Source organism: Lepisma saccharinum, chromosome 1 (assembly GCF_977018435.1).
Source record: "Lepisma saccharinum chromosome 1, izLepSacc3.1, whole genome shotgun sequence".
Lineage (NCBI taxonomy): Eukaryota > Metazoa > Arthropoda > Insecta > Zygentoma > Lepismatidae > Lepisma > Lepisma saccharinum.
The window spans coordinates 90,873,583-90,893,651 of NC_139229.1; the positions used below are offsets into that span (position 1 = coordinate 90,873,583).

At 39.8% G+C, this 20,069-nt stretch overlaps 1 protein-coding gene across 1 annotated transcript in view; it reads left to right on the plus strand.

Annotated features, from left to right (window-relative positions):
- Window positions 1–7,999: 7,999 nt before the first annotated feature.
- Window positions 8,000–20,069, plus strand: part of LOC145997569 (fibroblast growth factor 8-like) — a 227,894-nt gene continuing 215,824 nt past the window's right edge. Inside the window, exon 1 of the mRNA XM_083134624.1 lies at window positions 8,000–8,134. Coding sequence (XP_082990750.1) covers window positions 8,094–8,134 — 41 coding nt within the window. The 5' untranslated portion in view covers window positions 8,000–8,093. The remainder of the gene's footprint in view (window positions 8,135–20,069) is intronic.

Here is a 20,069-nt window from a genome sequence, read left to right on the forward strand (position 1 = left end):
TTTTAGTCTGCCATAACAAAACATTTGAAAAATCATTTGGTGTGGCTGATGCACGGAAGAGATATTTTGTGTTTGAGACATGTGTCATCGTTTTCAAACAATGTTTCCATGAGTAAGCTAAGAACAATGTTTAAAGTGAACCTGAAGGAGCCACTAGAAATTTTGACTCAAACTTTTAAGAAACCAGCAACTCCAAAGAAAATTGAACGACCACTAAAGGGTATTATTCACTCTTAGTATTTTGTTCAAGTGAAAAAGTGAAAATCAAGTCAATATTTTGATAATTTGCATAAATAAATTTCGAATTCACTTCAGGTTCCATAAAAAAAGAACAAGTAATGTTTATGCGGGATGTATAAATGGGGCGAGTTAATTCTAATAATTTTATTTCCTTCAGGAAAATGAGGTCCAATAAGGATTCTTCCCCCCTAACCTACGTCTCTTTTGGTAATCCTCTTCATTACCCGAGGAAGAAACTCTGAGAGGTTCTTGTTTCTTAGTGTCCCAGTTCCAAAAGCCTGACCGCGGCATGGAAAGAAGACCAGCTCACTCCATTGCTTTAGGGAGCAGATATATCATGTCCCCCCCTTCCCCCGGTACCCCCAAGATACTGTCACACGCTTAACATATTGGAACACACGGGGACAAGGCGCTTTCCCATACGCGTCATCTCCCTCTTGAAGAATGTCTTCTTCCTCCCACCTTTTGTCCATATGGTAATTAGCGCCATCTACGAGACCACGTGATCTTGTCGCCCGCCTCGGAGCAGAACGAAATTGGAGGCAAAACTTATTGCATACCGCGGGTTCTTTTTGTACAAGAATTAAGCCATTTTTCTTCCTCATCCCTTGTGTGCCGACATACTGTTGTTCCCGGTCGGCTCAGGAACAAGATTGTTGCAACCTACTGCTAGCCAAAGCAACAATGAAGACGTCAACCCAACAACGGTAATTATCACACGTTTAGAAGCTCATCAGCCTCGGTAGACAAGTCGCCATATTTGAAAAAGCTGTAAGATACTTTACAAATGTTTGTCGTGAGTATTTGTATATTTGAAAAGTTGTCATTGGATCAAGTTTCTTAAATTTCATCCTGACCTACAGAGCCGAATTTATGACTCATTTTCTGGGGAAGATACAAGACATTTTGTTTCTAGTGATACAAATTGTGTCTGCAGTCCGCATTTTATACGATTATATTGCAGTAATAAACAAGTTTAAAGTGCGTTTACCGTGTACCCGCAAATTGCCGCATGAGTGCCAATTTAAACCTGACATATCCATATCGTGAAGAATAAGACTTATAATTGTACGAGTATATATGCCATTAACTTTTCAAATATACCAACAGGGAAGTTGAATTAATCCTTGCAAAGTCTTAACAGCAATATAGACATTTTGGTATTGGCATTTTCTCTTAGTTTGTGAAGACATCCAATCCACATCACACGAAAATCCAGAATCCCTCCTTCCCCTTTCCGATAAACTAGCAATGTGATAAGAGCCAATGAAACGTTTCGATTAAGTTAATGATGTGCCTTCATTTCAACAACTTGTGAATGTAAATTCAATAGACGATAAGAGTAAGGTAATACAGAAAGCATAGGCCCCAGTATATCGTAATAAGTTAACATCTGAATTAGATTTCGATGCAAAATATCGTCGATTTAAATTTCATGTAGTATTTATTCTAAATAGCCAAATGGATATATTGAAATGTTTTATAAAATGTTTACTTTAATGGCAAGTCACTCTACTAAATATTATATTTTTATATATATTTGTTAGCGATAGGTAACCATAATATCGACTGTTTGTCACGGTATCCAATGACATGTGAAACGCAGTTCGATATAAATTATTTTTTTGTTTATTGATTCATTTTATGTTCAAATATAAAAGTGTGAGGTTTGATTTATTTTGTGGATAAATTTGTATCCGAGCCAGACGTCGGGAGTTGGGAGACGGGTTTTTCCTGAGTGACAGCCGAACTGTCGTTTCGGCCTAGAACATGACATATTTGCACCAACAAGGGGCGTCACGGAGAAAAGGAAGGATTATTTTCGTCGGGACCGGGCTAGGAGTCGCAGCGGGTGGGCGAACCCATTTTTCACGGATGACCCGGAAAATCAGCTGGAGCCCAAGCCTACAAGAATCGAGGACGCGCCTGGTGACCGCGTTTCAAGACAATGGACAGAGGTCATTTTCATCTCTTCGGAAACCCAAGCCAAGCCACTTTAGCGTGCTTTTCAACGGACAAATTCGAAAGCGGTTTTAATCGAGAGTACTACGAGTCGAAGACAGTTTTTACCCGGATTTCATAGAGAGAGCATCTCCGCGCTACACTCTCGCGTGACTATTGTTTTGTCTCCGTGGACTTTGTTTTCTTACGTACCGTGAGCGAATTGCAGATAGAGAGTTACCAGTGTGCGCCTTATTTGGTGAAGCCTTACGCGGTGATATGTTTTTGCCAAGCGTGGACTACATAATAATGGGCGGCTAAAGGAGATAGAGAAGGAAGGCCGTCGCCTTCCCTGACGCCTGCAACGATGCACCGCCATCATCCGGTGAAAACAGCCAGCCAGCGCCAAAGACGACACCTAAGCCAACCACTGCCCCAAGCCCGAAGGACGTTTGCAGTTCGACGTTCCGACCATTGCCCGAACTTCAGAAGGATGTTTCCAGTTCGACGTTCCAGCCGAAGCCCGTTATCACAGAGAGAGAAAGAGAGAGAGAGAGAGAAGGACGACTCCAGATCGACGTCCAATCGAAGCCCGTTGATTCCAGGACGACGCTTGATTGATGCCCGACACTAGAGAGATTCCGCGTGACCACGTACACCCGACGCTAGTGACGAGAGGAACACCCGAAGTTCTAAGGACGTGGAAGTGCACATATCGTCGCAATCATCCTTCGTCGCGATCGACCTCGGAGAACAATTTCGCCGCAAAGGAACCGTGTGTAAGTCCCACATCCAGGAGAGATGAATGACCACACGATGTAGCAGAGTCCGGTAAAGTATTCTTCAGATGGTCTATGTCCTTGTAAACGTGCATTGTTAGTATCAGCAATGTACTGTTAACGCCGAAGTCTCACTTATTTGCAAAGTGACTCAGGAACCCCTAACCTAACTTCCGTGTCTGATACTTTTTGGGTATTGTTATAAAAAAAAGGGGTTAGTTAGAAGCTCCATTCCATTACTTTAATTTTTAGTGTAAATTATCAAAGTGTGCTCCATTTTTGTGTAACCGACCGCCCCGTCGCGCCATTTAATTTGTCAATAGTTGACTGATGAGTCCTTTTTAATTGTGGAAAGTGTAATTTATATTGCAAGGTCGTGCGCGTGAAGTAGTATTATTTATTTCATTTTAATGTAATTTCTGCTCGCGCCGACGATTCATTTGTGTATTCCGGCAGCTGGAGCCGATTAAGTTTTGCATCACTATGTAATGGTGTAGTTGTTCTCATTGGACGAGAGAGGCTTATGTGTATTACCCCCGTCCGAGAAACTTGTTACATGTCGTGCTTACGACTGGATGCATACGTTCATTCGAACGATAGATTTATCCACGCCGACCCAATTGTTTTAGATAACTGCTTTCCGAATTTCTGGCGCATAATTATTTTAAAAGAGCACAGGAGCTGGCAGATAAATGACCTAAATTCATATAAAGGTTCAAAACTAAAAAGGAAGGGTATGTTGATCAGATTCATGATTTGTATGTATATCCACATGTAAAAACACCTCAGATGTGCGAATGAAAGAGAGTGAATGAGTGAGCGATTGAGGAGGCGATGTAAACAGTTGTTGATTGCAATATGTTTTTGTTGTTACAATATATATTCACATTTTACCGTTCGTCAGTGTTGTTATTTGATGTTTTTCAGGTATCTGATATTATGCTATTAGTGTGTTATGATTGTTCGAATCTACATATCTAAAGTAAACAAAACAGTGTAATATTTCAAGGTATTTATCTCCGCCTCGCATTAGTAAGACAATAAACGACCGTCTCAGTACCGAACTTGAAAACCTGGACCGTAAGAATCACGACCGGTTTCCCGTACCCATAATGACGTCTGGCCCCATGCCGGGGTATGAATGACACGTCATTCCGGGGACCGCGAGTGCACTCGTTACATGTTGCTATCGGTTGTTGTTTGATTTCCACGCAAACAGATAGATCGATCAAGGTAGTAAATAGAGTTGAAACTTTGTACTTTCTTAAATCCAATAAATTGCATACATGTAGCTGTTGGGGTTTGTTAGTTATCAAGTTACATCGTATAGTTGGACTGTTGACTAGCAGACCAACGAATAGTCAGTAAATCGAGGATATTTTACCGAATGAATTTGTCATGTCTTTCTGTACATTAAATTACATGTTTATTTATTTTATTTATTTATTTCGTCTTCTTTTAAATGGCGAAGTTAAGGCTGTGGAGCCTTTTCCCCCACTTGACCATGTTTACAAAATTTTTTGAATGTGGAATATTGAAATATTGAAAAAAAGAAAATATATAAAAATTGCAGAGGAACAAAAAAATACAAAGAAAAAATACATACAAGAATGGTAATCTAACCTATAGATACGGGCACACACACTCACACATACAAATTCTTGCCCTTACACATACTCACGTACAGTAGGATCCATGAGTATTACCGTGCAAATTGTCCATGACTATTTTCATTCATTTTTCTCTTGCATGCTGTGTTTTTAAGCGATGGATTTTTTATGTATGCTGGTGCAGAAGTTGTCAACAGCTTGTTTTGAGTGTTCTTTTAATTCTTGAAGTTCTTATTGGGTCAAATAAAGTGCACGAACATGGTGATGGACAATTTGCGCGGTAATACTCATGGATCCCACTGTACAAGCAAATACATAACATTACACTTACTTAAACACAGTCCAAAACGGTATACTTTGACGATAATTCATCTTAACTATTACGTTAAATCATTTTTGTGCCTTACGTTCTTCTATCATTCTCTGCACCCGCCACTTTATTAGGGAAGTCAAACATTTAATTTTCATTATATGTGTAACTTTAACAATTTTTTGAACGTCACAATTGAGGAAGAGACATGAATTTCAGGTGGCAACTTGTTCCAAAGGCCTGCTGAGGTAACAGTAAAAGAATTTGCATAAAAGTTGGATCTGTGGAGTGAAATGGAGATCAGAGACCATTCGCGCGATCTGGTGTTGCGGCTGTGAAAGTCAGAAAGATGTTGAAATCGGTTATAGAGATATTGTGGGTCTTTTATTTGGAAGATTTTGTACAGTAAAATTAACTTATGAAAATTACGTTTGTCGTTTAATTTAAGCCGCTCGACTTTCGCAAAGTACGGTGTCAAATGCTCTGAATATTTTAGATCGAAAACGAAACTAATGCAGGCATTTTGGATTCGCTGCAGTCGTTTAGCTTGCTCGTGATTGACATCTAAAAAAGCAATGTCGCAATGGTCAATAATGGGAAAGACAAGATACTCGACCAGTTTAATTTTTGTACGTTCAGGGAGGAAGTTTTTGAGCCGATAGAGTGAATGCAATGCACCGAAAGCTCTTCTAGATACTGAGTTCACGTACTCTGCCCAGGTGAGATGGTGATTGAGTATCACACCCAGATTCTTAACAGTAGGGCAGATACGTGTCATTTACGTTGAGTTTAGGGAGGCTAGATTTATCTATTTTGCCCAAAATTCTAGGGGAACCTACAAGAATACGCTGAGTTTTAGATGTAAGCCATGGCGTGCAGACCAGGTACCTATTTGTTTATGGTCATTGTTCACAATTTGTATTGCATGCAGTATTTCGTGGGGGGGGGGAGAGAAATATAACTGAAAATCGTTGGCATGGTTATGGTACTTACAGCAGTTAAGCACCGTCGGGAGGTCGTTTATATACAGAGCAAATAAGAGGGGGCCGAGTACGGTGTCTTGAGGGACACCACAAGGAATGTTTTTCCACGAAGATTTTCCATATAGGTCAACGACACATTCTTGACGTTCTTGTAGATAGGAGTAGAACCAATTAACCGCGGAGTCGGAAAAATTGAATAACGATGATAATTTAGCGAGTAGAATTTCATGATCAACGGTTTGAAAAGCTTGTGTGAAGTCTACAAGTACCAGAATCGTAAGTTGTTTATTGTCCATGGCTAGCCTCATCATCGGTTACGTTGACAAGAGCCGTGCAAGTGCTGTGGTTACTTCGAAAGCCAGACTGAAAAGGATCTACTAAGTTATTTCGCGTTAGAAAGTCCCAGGTTTGATCGCTAACCAGATGCTCTAGAACTTTAGACAAGGCTGGGAGGATGCTGATTGGTCGGTAATCGTTGACGTTTATTATTTTGGTTTGTTTTGGGTATAGGGCGTACCAGGGCGAGTTTCCAAGACGAGGAAAATGCGCCGGTAATTAAAGAAAAATTAAAAATATAAGTGATAGGAGCAAGTACGTGGTAGAGAATTATTCTAATCATGAGGATAAAAATTTCATCTACTCCTACGACCGATGACTATCTTCTGTAACGATTTTCTGACTTGTTCTGGCGAAAAATAAGAAAAACAAAATTTTGAAGCAGATGTGGAGTGTGTTTCAATGTTACGAATCGTTTCGTGTTTCACATTATCATCGACGATCGGAAGATCACAAAAGTGATCGTTCAATACTTCCGGTGGAAATATATGTTGATTCTGAGTACTGAAGGTTCATCACGTAACGACTGTTCACTTTGAATTATTTGACTCCAATAGACCGACCTGGTGTATCATCCACGATTATATATATTGAAGCAATAAATACTAAATAATTCTTGCAGCCCATTAAATTTTATCTTTGTATCTCCAGTAGTGTTTGAGTAATGGATGATGTTCAACTTGACGTCATGACGCAGTGCATTCTGGGAAGAAACCGTATGAAATCTGGCAAACAGCGTATGATCAGATTTCTCCCAGCGAGAAAATTTGCGATATTTTATACGTACACATGATAATCATACCTTGAATAACATCCGCAAAGATCACACCTTAGAGTACAATTGTTACCCGGCATGTTTTATACGCACGACCTGATCTGTTTGCCGAAAATATGGCGGCGGGCGTGATTTCGTGCAATGAATTGTGGGGGAAGATGTTCGTTGAATCATCCGTCGATAGGTTCGATTATTGCGTAGAAGTGATAAATAAATGGATCTATAGCTATCGCATCACGTTTATAATTCGGACTACTGCTTCACAACATTACCAAAAAATGTGCAAGGGCAAATTTAACAGCTGAATACATACGGCATAGGCACATTACATGTTGGACTGAATGATTGTGAACGTCAATGTCAATTAAATATCGATCGTGCTTTCTGGCTCTTGAGTTTCCGGCTTTATGCGAAGAAAGTCATTTGTTGTAGACGGTTTAAAGTGTAATAATTACACAATGCACATTCCATAGTCTTGCATTTCGTTGATTTAACGACTGTGGTTATTGTACACTTTGGACCTTGACAACAGCTAATTTCCAGGTGCTTTGAACATTTTTGAGGTACAATAGAGCAATAGTGCCTTTTGAAAATACGACAATAAAATAATTTTTACGGTCCCCTGGAACATGTGATATGGACAAGAATTCCAACGAAACCGGATCTTTGCAACGAACACCCCTTGAGATATCGTTATTTCACGTCTACAAAAGTACTTACGGATGTTGGTAAGAATATTTGTTGGCAAGTATTCTCAATGCTAGAACGGCAACGCAGGTTTAAAAAATGTAGATGAAATTCCAATCTTTTATTGCTTGTCTCTGTGCAAAACATTCTACTGGTCATTGGAAGTTCAATAGGATTATGCAACGTGCGTCTTACATTGCGCTGATCGTCGATAAAACCAAGGTTGGTAGAAAATGTTCCGTGAATGTGAAAAATGAACGTTGCAAGAAGAAGGAAAAGTTTTGGTGTGGAGGAAGCTCTTATGGCTCGAGAAACCGTTCTTTACTGCTTCCCGAAATGGTAAACATCGCGAACAATGAAGAGGAATGTTGACATCAACCAGTGATTTTTATTTTTAAGGAAACTTGCAAGAAAAATTACTGCCTAGTAACCATGACGACCTTTTGCGACATTTTGCTGAATGCAGTGCATAGGTAGGTTGAAGAAAATAACATGACGTTCAAAATATCTTCAAGTATTTGTCGTATTAATTTGTGATGCATCTGAAAATGTACCATTAATTACTTACTGGATGGCTTCGAAAAGGAAGGGAGGATTAAATGCATAAAAAACTATTATGTATGTGTATGTTGTTGGTGTTTCACAATATAACCTAAAATAATTCGTTAACATATTCAAAGCGCACAATATAGGGCATTTGAAAAATGAATAATATAATCCACAATCCGTGTCGTATTCGATACCTGCCACATCTGTTATATTCAGATGTGCGAATCCCAAATTCCACATCTAAATAATTGCAACAGTTTATTCCACATACTTCACCAGAACAGAGGCTGTTTATTTTATTAGAGAACGGATTTTAAAGGGAAGTCCTTTTCAATTTTTCAACACGGATCATGGAGTAAATAACAAGTGTTGATAATTATCTTCCACCAACAAGATTACATGGTTTTGACTTCCGTTCTTTTTCCCCCTTTTTTAAAACATTTTCCTTTCTGGCCCCTTTATTGACAAGATATCAAATATTTTGTACAACTGTTTTCTCCCTGAACAGAACGTCTATTTGGTGCAGGTTTGAGGAAAGAAAGAACAAGCGCCATCTAACTTCCCTTCCCTCCACGAGCGTTGGGAGTACGTTGGAGCGATTGTTGCAACAATGCATCTGGACTTACGCAGCAACAAATGTATTGTAAGCGGCACGCCTGTTGGGTTAAAAGTGTACTTATCCGCTAGATTTCGACTTTTGTCGTGAATTTCTTTTTATAATAATTTTAAAAGGTAAAGTGCTCCCCTGTGCTTAGCACCACGCCATGAAGGCGTATAGGGGTGTGGGGGTAACGGTGACAGTGACAACAGTATTGAGTGTCAGTGAAAGCAAGCTATGGAATGCGGTAAGCTGTTGCAAGAAAGATTTAATCGAAATGGATGGTAAGGTTATTTTCTGTATTTTACCTTAAAACAAAAGGGAAATGACAAAGAACTAGGCCTATAGTTTATTTTTGCACTGCACTAAAAATATTATTTTAAATGAAAGCACAATATATACCATTCACATATAAAAAGGGATACATTAATACGAAATATAATGTATCCCTTTTTATGCTATATGAATGGCATATATTGCGCTTTAATTTAAAATAGTATTTTTAGTGGAGTGCAAAAAAACTATAGTCCTTTTTTCGGCAATAAGTTTCCCTTTTTTGTCCTTTTAGAGGAAATTTTTTTCCCTTTAATATCCGGTTTCTACTTATTATACACAATAAAGTGTAGCCAAAGTATATGCTTCAGTCGCAGGCAATCTTTTCGATAATAGACTACAGTTTAAAGTGCGGTACGAAAGTCAATAGAAAGTTCAGACATCGATGTAGAGTTAGGCAACACACATAACGCTTGCAAGTAAGCGAGACTATACGCTTCTCGTTTTTATTGCGGATTACTCTACATACAGTTCAGACTAAAAATTGAGCGCCGACAAATTGTTATCAGATATCAAGCTATTTTCACTTTTTAAAACGGCAGCCAATGCCATGGTTGAATGCTTTCCCACGTTACTTCTAGTTCTGTTACTACACTCTGGTGTCGAATGTAAGAACTATCACCGTTACATTGGCTCAAAGCTATAGCTCTCGCCACGAAAACAGTACAGTCAAGGTCGGAGCATCCTCTTGTCTCCTCGATCCCTGGCCCTGCAGGGTTGCCACACTTCTAAGCTTCTCCGTCGACACGTCACGCGTTGTAGGTATACGGTTGATTTCATCGGTTGAAGTTGTTGCTTATTGTCAACACTGTAGGTGGGCGACGTGACCTTGACTGGACTGTTTTTGTGGCGAGAGCTCTAGATGTGGACAGCTTCGAGGTAGAAGATTAACAGAACCTGAGTTGATATTTTTATGCAAAACTCACAATTTTGTTCCACGTCTTCAGCGAAGGAAGCAGTGTTACAAACTACGCAGAGAAGTTAGCAAATGTTGTAATGGTAAAAAAGAGCCATTAATGAAACAAAAAATACAATAGACGATACCCAGTTCCAGGAATCTGTGGAGCAAAGCCGCGCATAAGGGCAAAGAAGGTGAGAAAGCGAGTGAGCGGAACAAAGCAGTGCGCGCTGCTGCAAACGGCTGATAGCTGCGGTCGCGTTTGTTCCCTCCTGTTAATTCCTTTACCTTTTTTAACTCATTGTTAGGGCTCTCTCAAGTCACTACTTGCACAAATGACTTGTTTTCGTTCTCTTGCTCCACAGACTCCCTGGAGAAAAATATACAATGCTAAAGGGGGGAACATGAAACAGAGAACTGCCCTTTTATAATTGGAATCAACACAAACCCTAAAACTCTATTTAAAACTCAAATTCGTAGTGCGTTGCAGTTTAACAATAAACAATGATTTAAGGTTGAATCAAAGTCTTCTGTATATTCGACATACCGTTATTGCTAAAAGCTACACCATTTCCTTCCCAACCATTTGAAACATGACGATTTTCTGTAAAATATCCATCTGGAAGGGAAGAATCTGGAATTTCCCTTCTTTAATCCACCACTCTCCCCTAGGACGGCCCGTATCCATCCCCTCTCCTTCTCGCCCTGGGATCGAACTTTGTCGGCGGCTTTCCCACCCCCGAGTGGCTGTGGTATTGAAAACAAGGCGTGGTCCACCCAGATACCCAAATGAGTGACAAACTCCTATTGAGTGCAGGTCAGAGGTCGGGACGAGTTTACCAAACGTAGACCTTGGGGGAGCATCCCTTCATTTCACCCATTCTCACCGCACGTTGGATATCTTCTTGCGGGTGAAGGCAGTGTTGCATAATCAGGTACAAAATATCCCTACTTTCCTCCACTTTCCCTTCAATTAAGAAATTGAAAAGCACAATCTTACCGTTGCTATTAAAAGGTAAATATGAACATATCACCTGTTAATTCCACTGTGTTGTGGACGTATTAAGAGGGTGTGTAGGTGGGGCTCCACATATTCTCGATTGTGGTAATAGTGGTTAGCACCACGCTCCATTCACCCCACTGTATGGACTGATGAGAGGCTGAACTAGCCGAACTGAGTTTTATGGGAAAATTCCCCCTTGGAACTGTTCAATCGAACAATCGAACACGGGTGTCCTTTGTGGCAGACCGACCAGCCACTGCGACTCATAATATTAAGGTTAACTCAGGTTTAAGGAGGGTTACCCCAGTTGCGTAGTGATAACGTCGCCGCCTTGTAATCAAAGGGTCCCCGGTTCGATACCTGGAGGCACATAATAGTTCCAATCCCACTTGAAACTATAGGTCCACTCCCAATTAGCCTTTCTGTGCATAACGTTGATGTAGAACAACAACTCAGGTTAAAAGGAACGAAAACTATTTAAAAAATGTAGGTAAAGTATATATGCTTCGAAATTTTAAAAGTATAAACACACAATACACGAAATTCACATTTCAGCATCAGGTATCTCACAATAGATTGATGTGTTATCACGGTATTTTTACAGACTAACGAGGCTCTGGCGTCTGACTCACAGCCAGTATATTCCTGGGTGAGGTTTGTGTTGCATCTCTATACATGCTTGTGATTGTCCCTTCGTCTCATCACCATTCATCGTCACGATTAGCCAAAAGTGGGGGAAAAGGCGACGTAAAAAAAGCAACATGTATTAAAAGTTAAGTAATGAAAATGTGAATGAAATAGGTAAAACTAAAAAAGTTTACTATTTGAAAGAAGAAACGAAAAGTGTTTAAGTGTTTTCTTCATTAATGTTCGAATCTCATGTGCAATGCCTGAGCCGACCTTCGTGGCGGAGTGGTAAGCAGAGTGTGCTACGATACCAGAGGCCCCGGGTTCGAATTGGCGTTCATCATCAATTTCATCATATAATTATTCATTCTCATCGTCGCGATTAGCCAAAAGTGGCAGAAAAGTTGCAAAATAACAAAATTCAAATACACAAGCTCGATATTTTCAAATTTTCATCCAGGGTTTAAAATTCCTGATAAGATTTCCCTTTCGCCTAAAACTTCCGTTCGAGTAGCAACACTGTGTGGAAGAAGACGCAGGCATCCATGGCTTACGGCCAACTTTAAGAACACCTTCTCGGGGTGCGATTTCACTTAGCACATCACGGAGCCAGAAGAACGTATTAGAAATGCTGGAATGTCGCCAGGGTTCAGCCTGATGGAAGGACAAATGACTGCTACAGCTACCTCCACTGATGGAAGAGTGGGGAAACTCACTTTACGTTCCTTATATATTATGTATGTCTCACTTTGGGGAAGTTACCCCGAGTTTAAAAGTTTATAACACCTTAGTTGTCTGGAGGGGAAGGGCTATCTTCAGGGTCACATTTAATTCTAAATATGATTGCCGCGTGGGGTATCCGGGGAGGGTAATATCGCTGCATAGGCGCCTCTGGGGATCACTCAGCATCTTATTTATGGACCGGAATGTGGTGCTCAGTGGTGACGTCAGACTTGAATTACTGTCAAAGATTGCGGTTCGCACGTGACCAAAACTGGTAACGTTCCTATTCCACGCATCATTATCTATACATTTCCATGTTTTTGATTCATGTGCTTTATTTGGACAGGGTAACCAACACAAGTCCCACAGAGGGCGCTAGAGCCTCGCTATACTCTGTCCCAGCTAACTGTAGAGCAGGCAAACGAAATCAAGTCTCTGCGCAAGTAGTGACGCGAGACAACTCCACCAATGAACACGTGAGAGGAAAGGGATTGCGTGGAGTGGCGGAAAGCGACTGCCTTCCCAGCAGAGTGTACTGCTTCGCTCTGGCCGATCGATTTCCCTCGCTTCTCTGACGCTATGCGCAGCCTTGCTCCACACTTAGCTGGGACAGGGTATAGTCGGCTGTACTACGTGGAAGAGAGGTTGGCATTTTGGGGGTTTGCGTGACAGCGGGGTGGATAAAAATCATTTTTGATGATTTTTTTTAAATCGATTTTTTTAATATTCTTTAAAAACATGCTTAAAATTGCTGGTATGGTTTTTGGCAACATACATATAGATACGTTTTTTTATGGAAACGGCTCTGTAAAATATTTGAGCAATTTGACTAAAGCAAATAAAAAAAATGTACATTTTTTCTGTTTGTGATATTACATAAATGAACCTTCTATGAAAATGTTTGTTGAGTGTGTTAATGAAACTATAATAATTTCAGTAACTTTTCTTCCAGTGAAAATAAAACATTCTGGATGTACTATATAATTGTAACAAAATATTCTTTAAAGTCTTTGTAGCTGAATATTGGCATTTTTTAAAATTTTAGTTTCCAAAGTATCAGCTACCATGTTTATTTACAGTTTATTGATAATGACACTATTTAAGGTTTAACATGATTTTTGTACATTTTTGAGCCTAATAAACACCATTAAATGATTACGAGGTAAATGTACTTTCACCAAAAGTGTTTCTGATATCTACAAAATCCTTATCTACATTATTCCATAAATTATTTACTTAAAGACGTTTAAAATCAACCCACCTTGCGTGAAAGTCACCCCTTACACCCTGAATGATGTTCGAAATGTCCTGAGTAACAACACGGTGATTCTGATAGTCCTGTAGTACCGAAACGTTTGGTGGTCATGTTCAATCGATAGAACATTGCAGCTGTTATAGAATCATTAAGAGAGACCGTAAACTTCGTCCTTTTTTCATCCCCTTTGAGCAGTAGAGTGCATCACACATAAATTTGCCGTTGCGTAGAAACGAATTTTCGTTTCGTCTCCCTCTCTCTTAGCATCACGTGTTCTACCCTGCTCGAAAACCTTCGCTATTGTTGCCATATTGTCATTCCATTCCTGGACACACTCGCGCAAACATCATTGAAAACAATTGAATAGCGCTCCAGCTCGCGGTTCACACAGTTCGGCAGGGACGGTAATGTGGCAATATAGCACGGCGTAGTGGTTGCTTCTTTTATGCAGTGCATGTTCATTGGCTAGCTAGTAACTAGTGTTGCCAACTGTAATAATGAAGCACAATTTCTGTCACGGAAGGGGAAAGGCAGGTAAAGTGGCGGTGAGTTTTGTTGGATTGGAAGCACCATATTTTTATTTTATACTAAGTATTTGACCGGTTTGACGTTGTGTGCGTGTATTGCGTGTGTGTATGTAAAAGTGTGTGTTTGCTAATGAACGTTAAATTCCATAATGCCTCCAGTTCTGTCGAAGTTGAAATCAAAAACCTTGCATAGCCAAGCTCGGGAAATTCTAAGCAACGTGCACGAGTTCATGAAGGAGGAAGCCAGTCATGGTGTTGGCATCCCAATAAAGCATTTTGGCAAGAGAGCAGCGAACAGCAGCAACAAATTGTTCATATTTCATAATTTTGGAATTATTCAAAATAAATAATTATGTGGCTCCAACATCATTTCAACTCTGGCTCCGGCACGTGTTCTTGTAGAAATTGCATAGAGGAGGCTGTCATTTTTGCTGCTTAATGCGATACATATTGTTTTCTGTGTTAAAATTGCCATGCTTTGATGGGTGACCAAGTTCATAGCAGGGCCGGCGGAAGGGGAGGGCGAACCGTGCCATCGCCCAGAGCGGCAAAATTTGAAGAGAAGAAAAAAAATAAGCCTATTGAAAACTGTGATCGAGCGAGATATCCTTTTGCGCTGAATAGTATTGAAATAGCATAAGAAGTCTCATTATTTATTTTATATTTTGATGTTTTAGTTAGGAATATATTGATTTTCAATTTTCCGTTGCTGCGTAATGACCGGGGGGGGGGGGTCGAAATAGAGCGGCATCTGCCGCCACCTCCCAGGGAGGCAAAATGACTAGCGCCGGCCCTGGTTCATAACAAAAGAAAAAGCCGCGCAGCTTATCGTCTAATGGCAGTATATGTACTTGTTATTGTTGTGGAAGCCGGCATCCTTTGTAAATGTACAACAAAGGCAACCGACTGTCGCCGATCTCAGAGAGGAAATAATAATACTGCTTGAGGAGGAGTGTTATGGTGCAATTGTAGCGGTTTAACACGTTGGCATGTTATTATCTGCCGTTGCATTTCCATACCAGTGTATACGGGTTTTGGGAGTGAAAAGTTAGAACGCCACCAGTGCATTAATGCAATGAAAAATAATATATATATTTTTTTATTTTGTTTGAAATCACTCAAATAAGGAATCGTATGAAGAAGTCTTCTTTGCAGCATTTTTGGTAATTTTACTTAAGTGTTAGTTCATATTTTGCGAATTTTTAGTCCATATGTATGTAGCTACATACAAAGCCACTTGTTAGTACATATTAATCCTAGTCCTGGTATAATGCATGACGTTTAAAACTCAACGTTAGATAGACCTGAATTCTCTAATTTTATTGTTGTACTTAACAGCTGTGCATCGGCGCACTGCAGCGATTTTTCTATCTGCTCCATTAGCAACACTGCTTCTTTAGTTGTTTCGCGCATCGCACGGCAGAAATATCTGCGCTGGACTCTAAAGCATGGAAACGGTAAAGAAGTACTATACCATGAAAGGGTATTGTACAGGACAGGGTGTAAGTTGTATGACTTCTAAAAGCCCAGAACAGCAATTTATTCCTAACTGTAAAATCAGCCCAACCGGAACAGTCCAGAAAACTGGAACCCCACGTAAAAACCGAAACTCCCTAAACCTACCTTACACACTGCAACTGAGACATGGCCACCATCTACGAATGAACCATCTTGATTATTTTTTTTAGTGCGGTTTAACAAAACCCACTAAAATGTCGCTACGAATACAAATCTGCAATCGATTTTTTCTTAGGTGCAACGGCTCCCTAATTATCCGCTGTTTAAGTTACGAATGTGATAACCGACGATGGTTTTAACAAAGGATTGATTTCACTTCTCTTTTCTGCCACTTTTGTCTAATCGTGAAGATGTGGATGAGTGATGATATAATGAAATTGATGAAGGAATACTTACAAAGAACACCCATGCCCAAAACCCGGGACACCTGCCGTCGTAGCGCGCAGTGCTAACCACTCTGCCACAGACGTCGGCGGTATTGACAAAAGGGAAATACAGTAAAACCTCGTTAATCCTGACCCCGATAAGCCGGACAGGCAAAAAAAAAACAGAATGCAAGGTTTTAAATGTGGCTAGAAGTCAACAAGAGAACTTCCCAAAGAAAAGGCAGTCAACCACTGATGAAATTCTGTTTCCCGCAGACTTTGTACTGTACTGTATAGTGTATTTAGACCTATGCCCTTTAAATACACCATAATAAACGTGTTTTGTTGATATAAACGGAGTTTTAATGAGCTTTCTAATGTTCTCTTAGGTTATTTCAGTTAATCCGGACTTCCGGTCAACTTATCCCTCCCCATTAGTCAGGATTAACGAGGTTTTACTGTATATATTGACAATCCTTATAACTGGAGAACAAAGCTGCCGTGTGGCCGCTTCAGTTTTCAATCCTCATTAACCAGATCAAGTAGGCCGGTTGCGTGGAATTGAAAGTGTTGCCGACAGGCACTTTCATGTATTTCTGGACTGGAGACAGGAAAAAATATATATTTTTTTATTGACATACGGTATGCTGTGAAGTCAGCATATAAGTCATATGAACATTTATCATTTCTGTTCAAAATGACTGAGAAGTAGATACTGATATGGCATCATATCAGGCCCAGAGGCACTTCAAGAATTCTGGCAATGCATGCACGTGAGAACAAGGAGTGCGGAAAGCCAGTTGAGTTATTCCAGACGATCAAGATAAGATACAGATTTCAGAGGAAATGTGTTTTCCGTTCAAATTTAGATATAAAATAAGTTTATAAATATACGAGGTGCTTTCGATAAGTTGAGAGCATTTTGTAGAGAAGCACTGTGGCTTAACTTAATGATTATTACAACACATCCTGTTCTTGACAGGCTAACGTGTGTGGATGGGTGGGTTTCGAGTTTTAAAATGATTTACAGCGTTCTAAATTTCTTGGGATATTCTCGCAAGAAAGAAATACTACTACATATCGTACCCCTCACACCTACATGCACGCAAGAGATATGGGTTACCTAAATTCCAGGTTTCTTAAGTGATCCGTACATTTCGGGAGCGGTTTAGGAGCGGGTGGCTCACTATTAGTAAATATAAATGAAGGAGTTTGGATATACATTTCTCTCACGCGCCAAGGCCGTGCTCAGGGCGCGGTTAAGATAAGATCTGCGTATATTTTTTTCCAGGCACAATCCTGACTCCCAGTAGTTGTAAAATAAATTCTAGAGTGAAGTTTGCTACATTTTTTAAGGTAAGTTTGAATCACTGCACAAATATTCAGGCTTATCTACCTTACACACTGCCATCGTTTTAGTCACGAATCAAATCTCTATATTTAGAGACAAAAACGCAGTTGTGGTCAGGGCTCGGGAAGTTGATGAAAAATAATATTTTTTTTCTGAGACTTGAAAGCATATCATTCCATACTTTCCTATAAGCTAGAGCCAGAAAACATTGTTTTCATTTTGCATTTTTCGGTCTTTTTGGCTTTTAGGTAATTTCTCAGTATTTTAGTCTTTATTGCACTTTTCTTCATTTTTGAGGTTCATTTTTCTTCTCCCCTGTTGTTTCGTGAAGTGTAAATGCATTTACTAGCATAATTTATGTATTTAAATTTCCTGACATGGTCTTTTTAGCAAGTTCACCATTATGGAAAATACAGTCAATGGAAATGCACAATATTATTTGTAACTGAAAGTTTGGCTGGATTAAATAATTAATTGTGATGCATTTATTTTTTCCTCCAGCACTTCAAACACTACGTGTAAAGCTTACTCTGAAATTCCCTTGCTGGCCACTATAATCGCTTTAATCTTCGGTTTTAGTCACAATGAAAATATATATATATATATATATATATATATATATATATATATATAATCTGACGTACGCGAAACAACAGCATTTCCACATGCTGACCGATAACTGTATCATGCAAGGCCCATTCTGAAAGGAGGTGAATGACTTAGAGAAAAATCTTGAAGTAAAAATAAACAAAACTACATGAGCACATAATTGCTTTTCCCCCTTTGCTTCAGTAGTTTAAAACACTAAACCACAGGTTTTGTTTAAATTATTATTTGTTAATTTTTTACAGTTTTTTAATAATTTTAAGGTCATTCTATAGGTAATCTTTTTTAAAGATTTTTTAGGTCATCAACTTCCGATTGATTGATTTAGTTTATTTTACTTCGCGTTTTGTGCCTCTTGGCTAAATTGCGAAGATGGGGATGAGTAATGAAATGATGAAATTGATGAATGGACATTCACAAATAACCAAGCCCGACCGGGATTCGAACCCGGGACCCTTGACATTGCAGCGCGATGTGCTAACCACTCGGCCACAGGGTCGGGCCATCAACTTCCGAGGCCTATAGTTACGGTTCATGGGGAATTTTCTCCATGCAGCTCACACTGTACCAGAAAGTGAAGTTCACTACAAAAAACTTCGTAGAGTGTGATAGTTAGCTACAAAACTTTCGAAAAAGCCTAGGAAGATGGCAAATCTACAAATACACGAAGGAAAAGAATATAGAGTCAATATATTTGTTTGTCCACCCCCCTGCAAGACGTCAAACACCAAGGGTCTAAGGGGGTTGAAATGATTTTTTCCAACCCCATGTTAATAGAAAATTCCGGCCTTTCTTCCTTGCATATGCCACTCTTCCCTGCCGAAAGATGGAGCGGACGTAGTTTTATGGAAATAATATTCACTGAGGCTGGCGGTCCGCAGGCATGGCGTGTAGAGATCTCTGCGTTGATAGGTTTTAACCTTTGACTTCTTGTTTCGTCTCACGAAGCCGCCGTGGTCTGTTCAACCCTTGCTCTGGAGGGAAGGAGTCACAACAGAAGGGAGGCCATGCTTTCATCGCCTTATTCTTGGTGCGCTGGTGCAGAAATTAATGAAGTGCATATGCAGTAGAGTACTGCATGCAACCACAGTCGCTCGATCATACTCGTTCGAGTCTACCACTCCTGGGCGCATACAGTCGAGTATCATTTTAACGTGACAATGATCGTAGACACATGGTAGTTTCAGCCCACAATCATCTATTTCATTTTCATAAATCACTGAGTATTTGTAAGGTAGACTAAACTACATTTTAACATGGAGATGGTGGCTATGTTCATTTAAGTTTCAATTTTTAATGGGTCTTCACTTCAAGATCCATATTTGAAAGCTCACTACCACAGACAAATTACGATTATATGTGTACTACTGGGCTTCGAGTGTGTACCGCTCGTTTTGCCTGTTCGAGCGTTATTAGCTCGAGCGAAGAAGCTCTCAATTCCGTACGCTATATAGCGACGTCCATGCGAACTATTAGACGCTCGAGCGAAATGATTTCCCTGCAGCATTCTAATATGCAACATGCATACAGATCAATACAAACAGCTAACGCTCGCTTGGGACTTAACACCGAATCACACAGAGCTGGATTTCCTACTGGAATGCCCTAGTTGGCGCTGCACTGGCTAGCAGGCTGGAAATGATGGTCGCCAAGCTCGCTGCTAAGACAGGTTTTGGCGACTAAACCGCGTTCTAATTGCAAATTGCTTCTCTGCTAAATGCTGTAGTAACAACCAATAAGAGCGAAAGTTTTGGACTGTAAATATAATCTGTGAGTTTGGCAAGGAATAGCAGTTTGTGACGGCGGTTTTTGAGTCTTGGTTGAGATTTTTTTTTTTTTTTTTGTAACAGGAACGAGGTGTATTCATGTTTATTAATATATAAGAATTTATCCAAAGCAATGAGATTTGCAAACGACAGATGTGATTAGCCAATAATGAAAATCTTTAATATTACCAGTGAATTCAATGTTTGACATATTAACTTGATTTATTTTAATGAATCCTTCGAATCTTATGTATGAAATCATGCCTGGGTTCATTAAGAAGCATCTTGA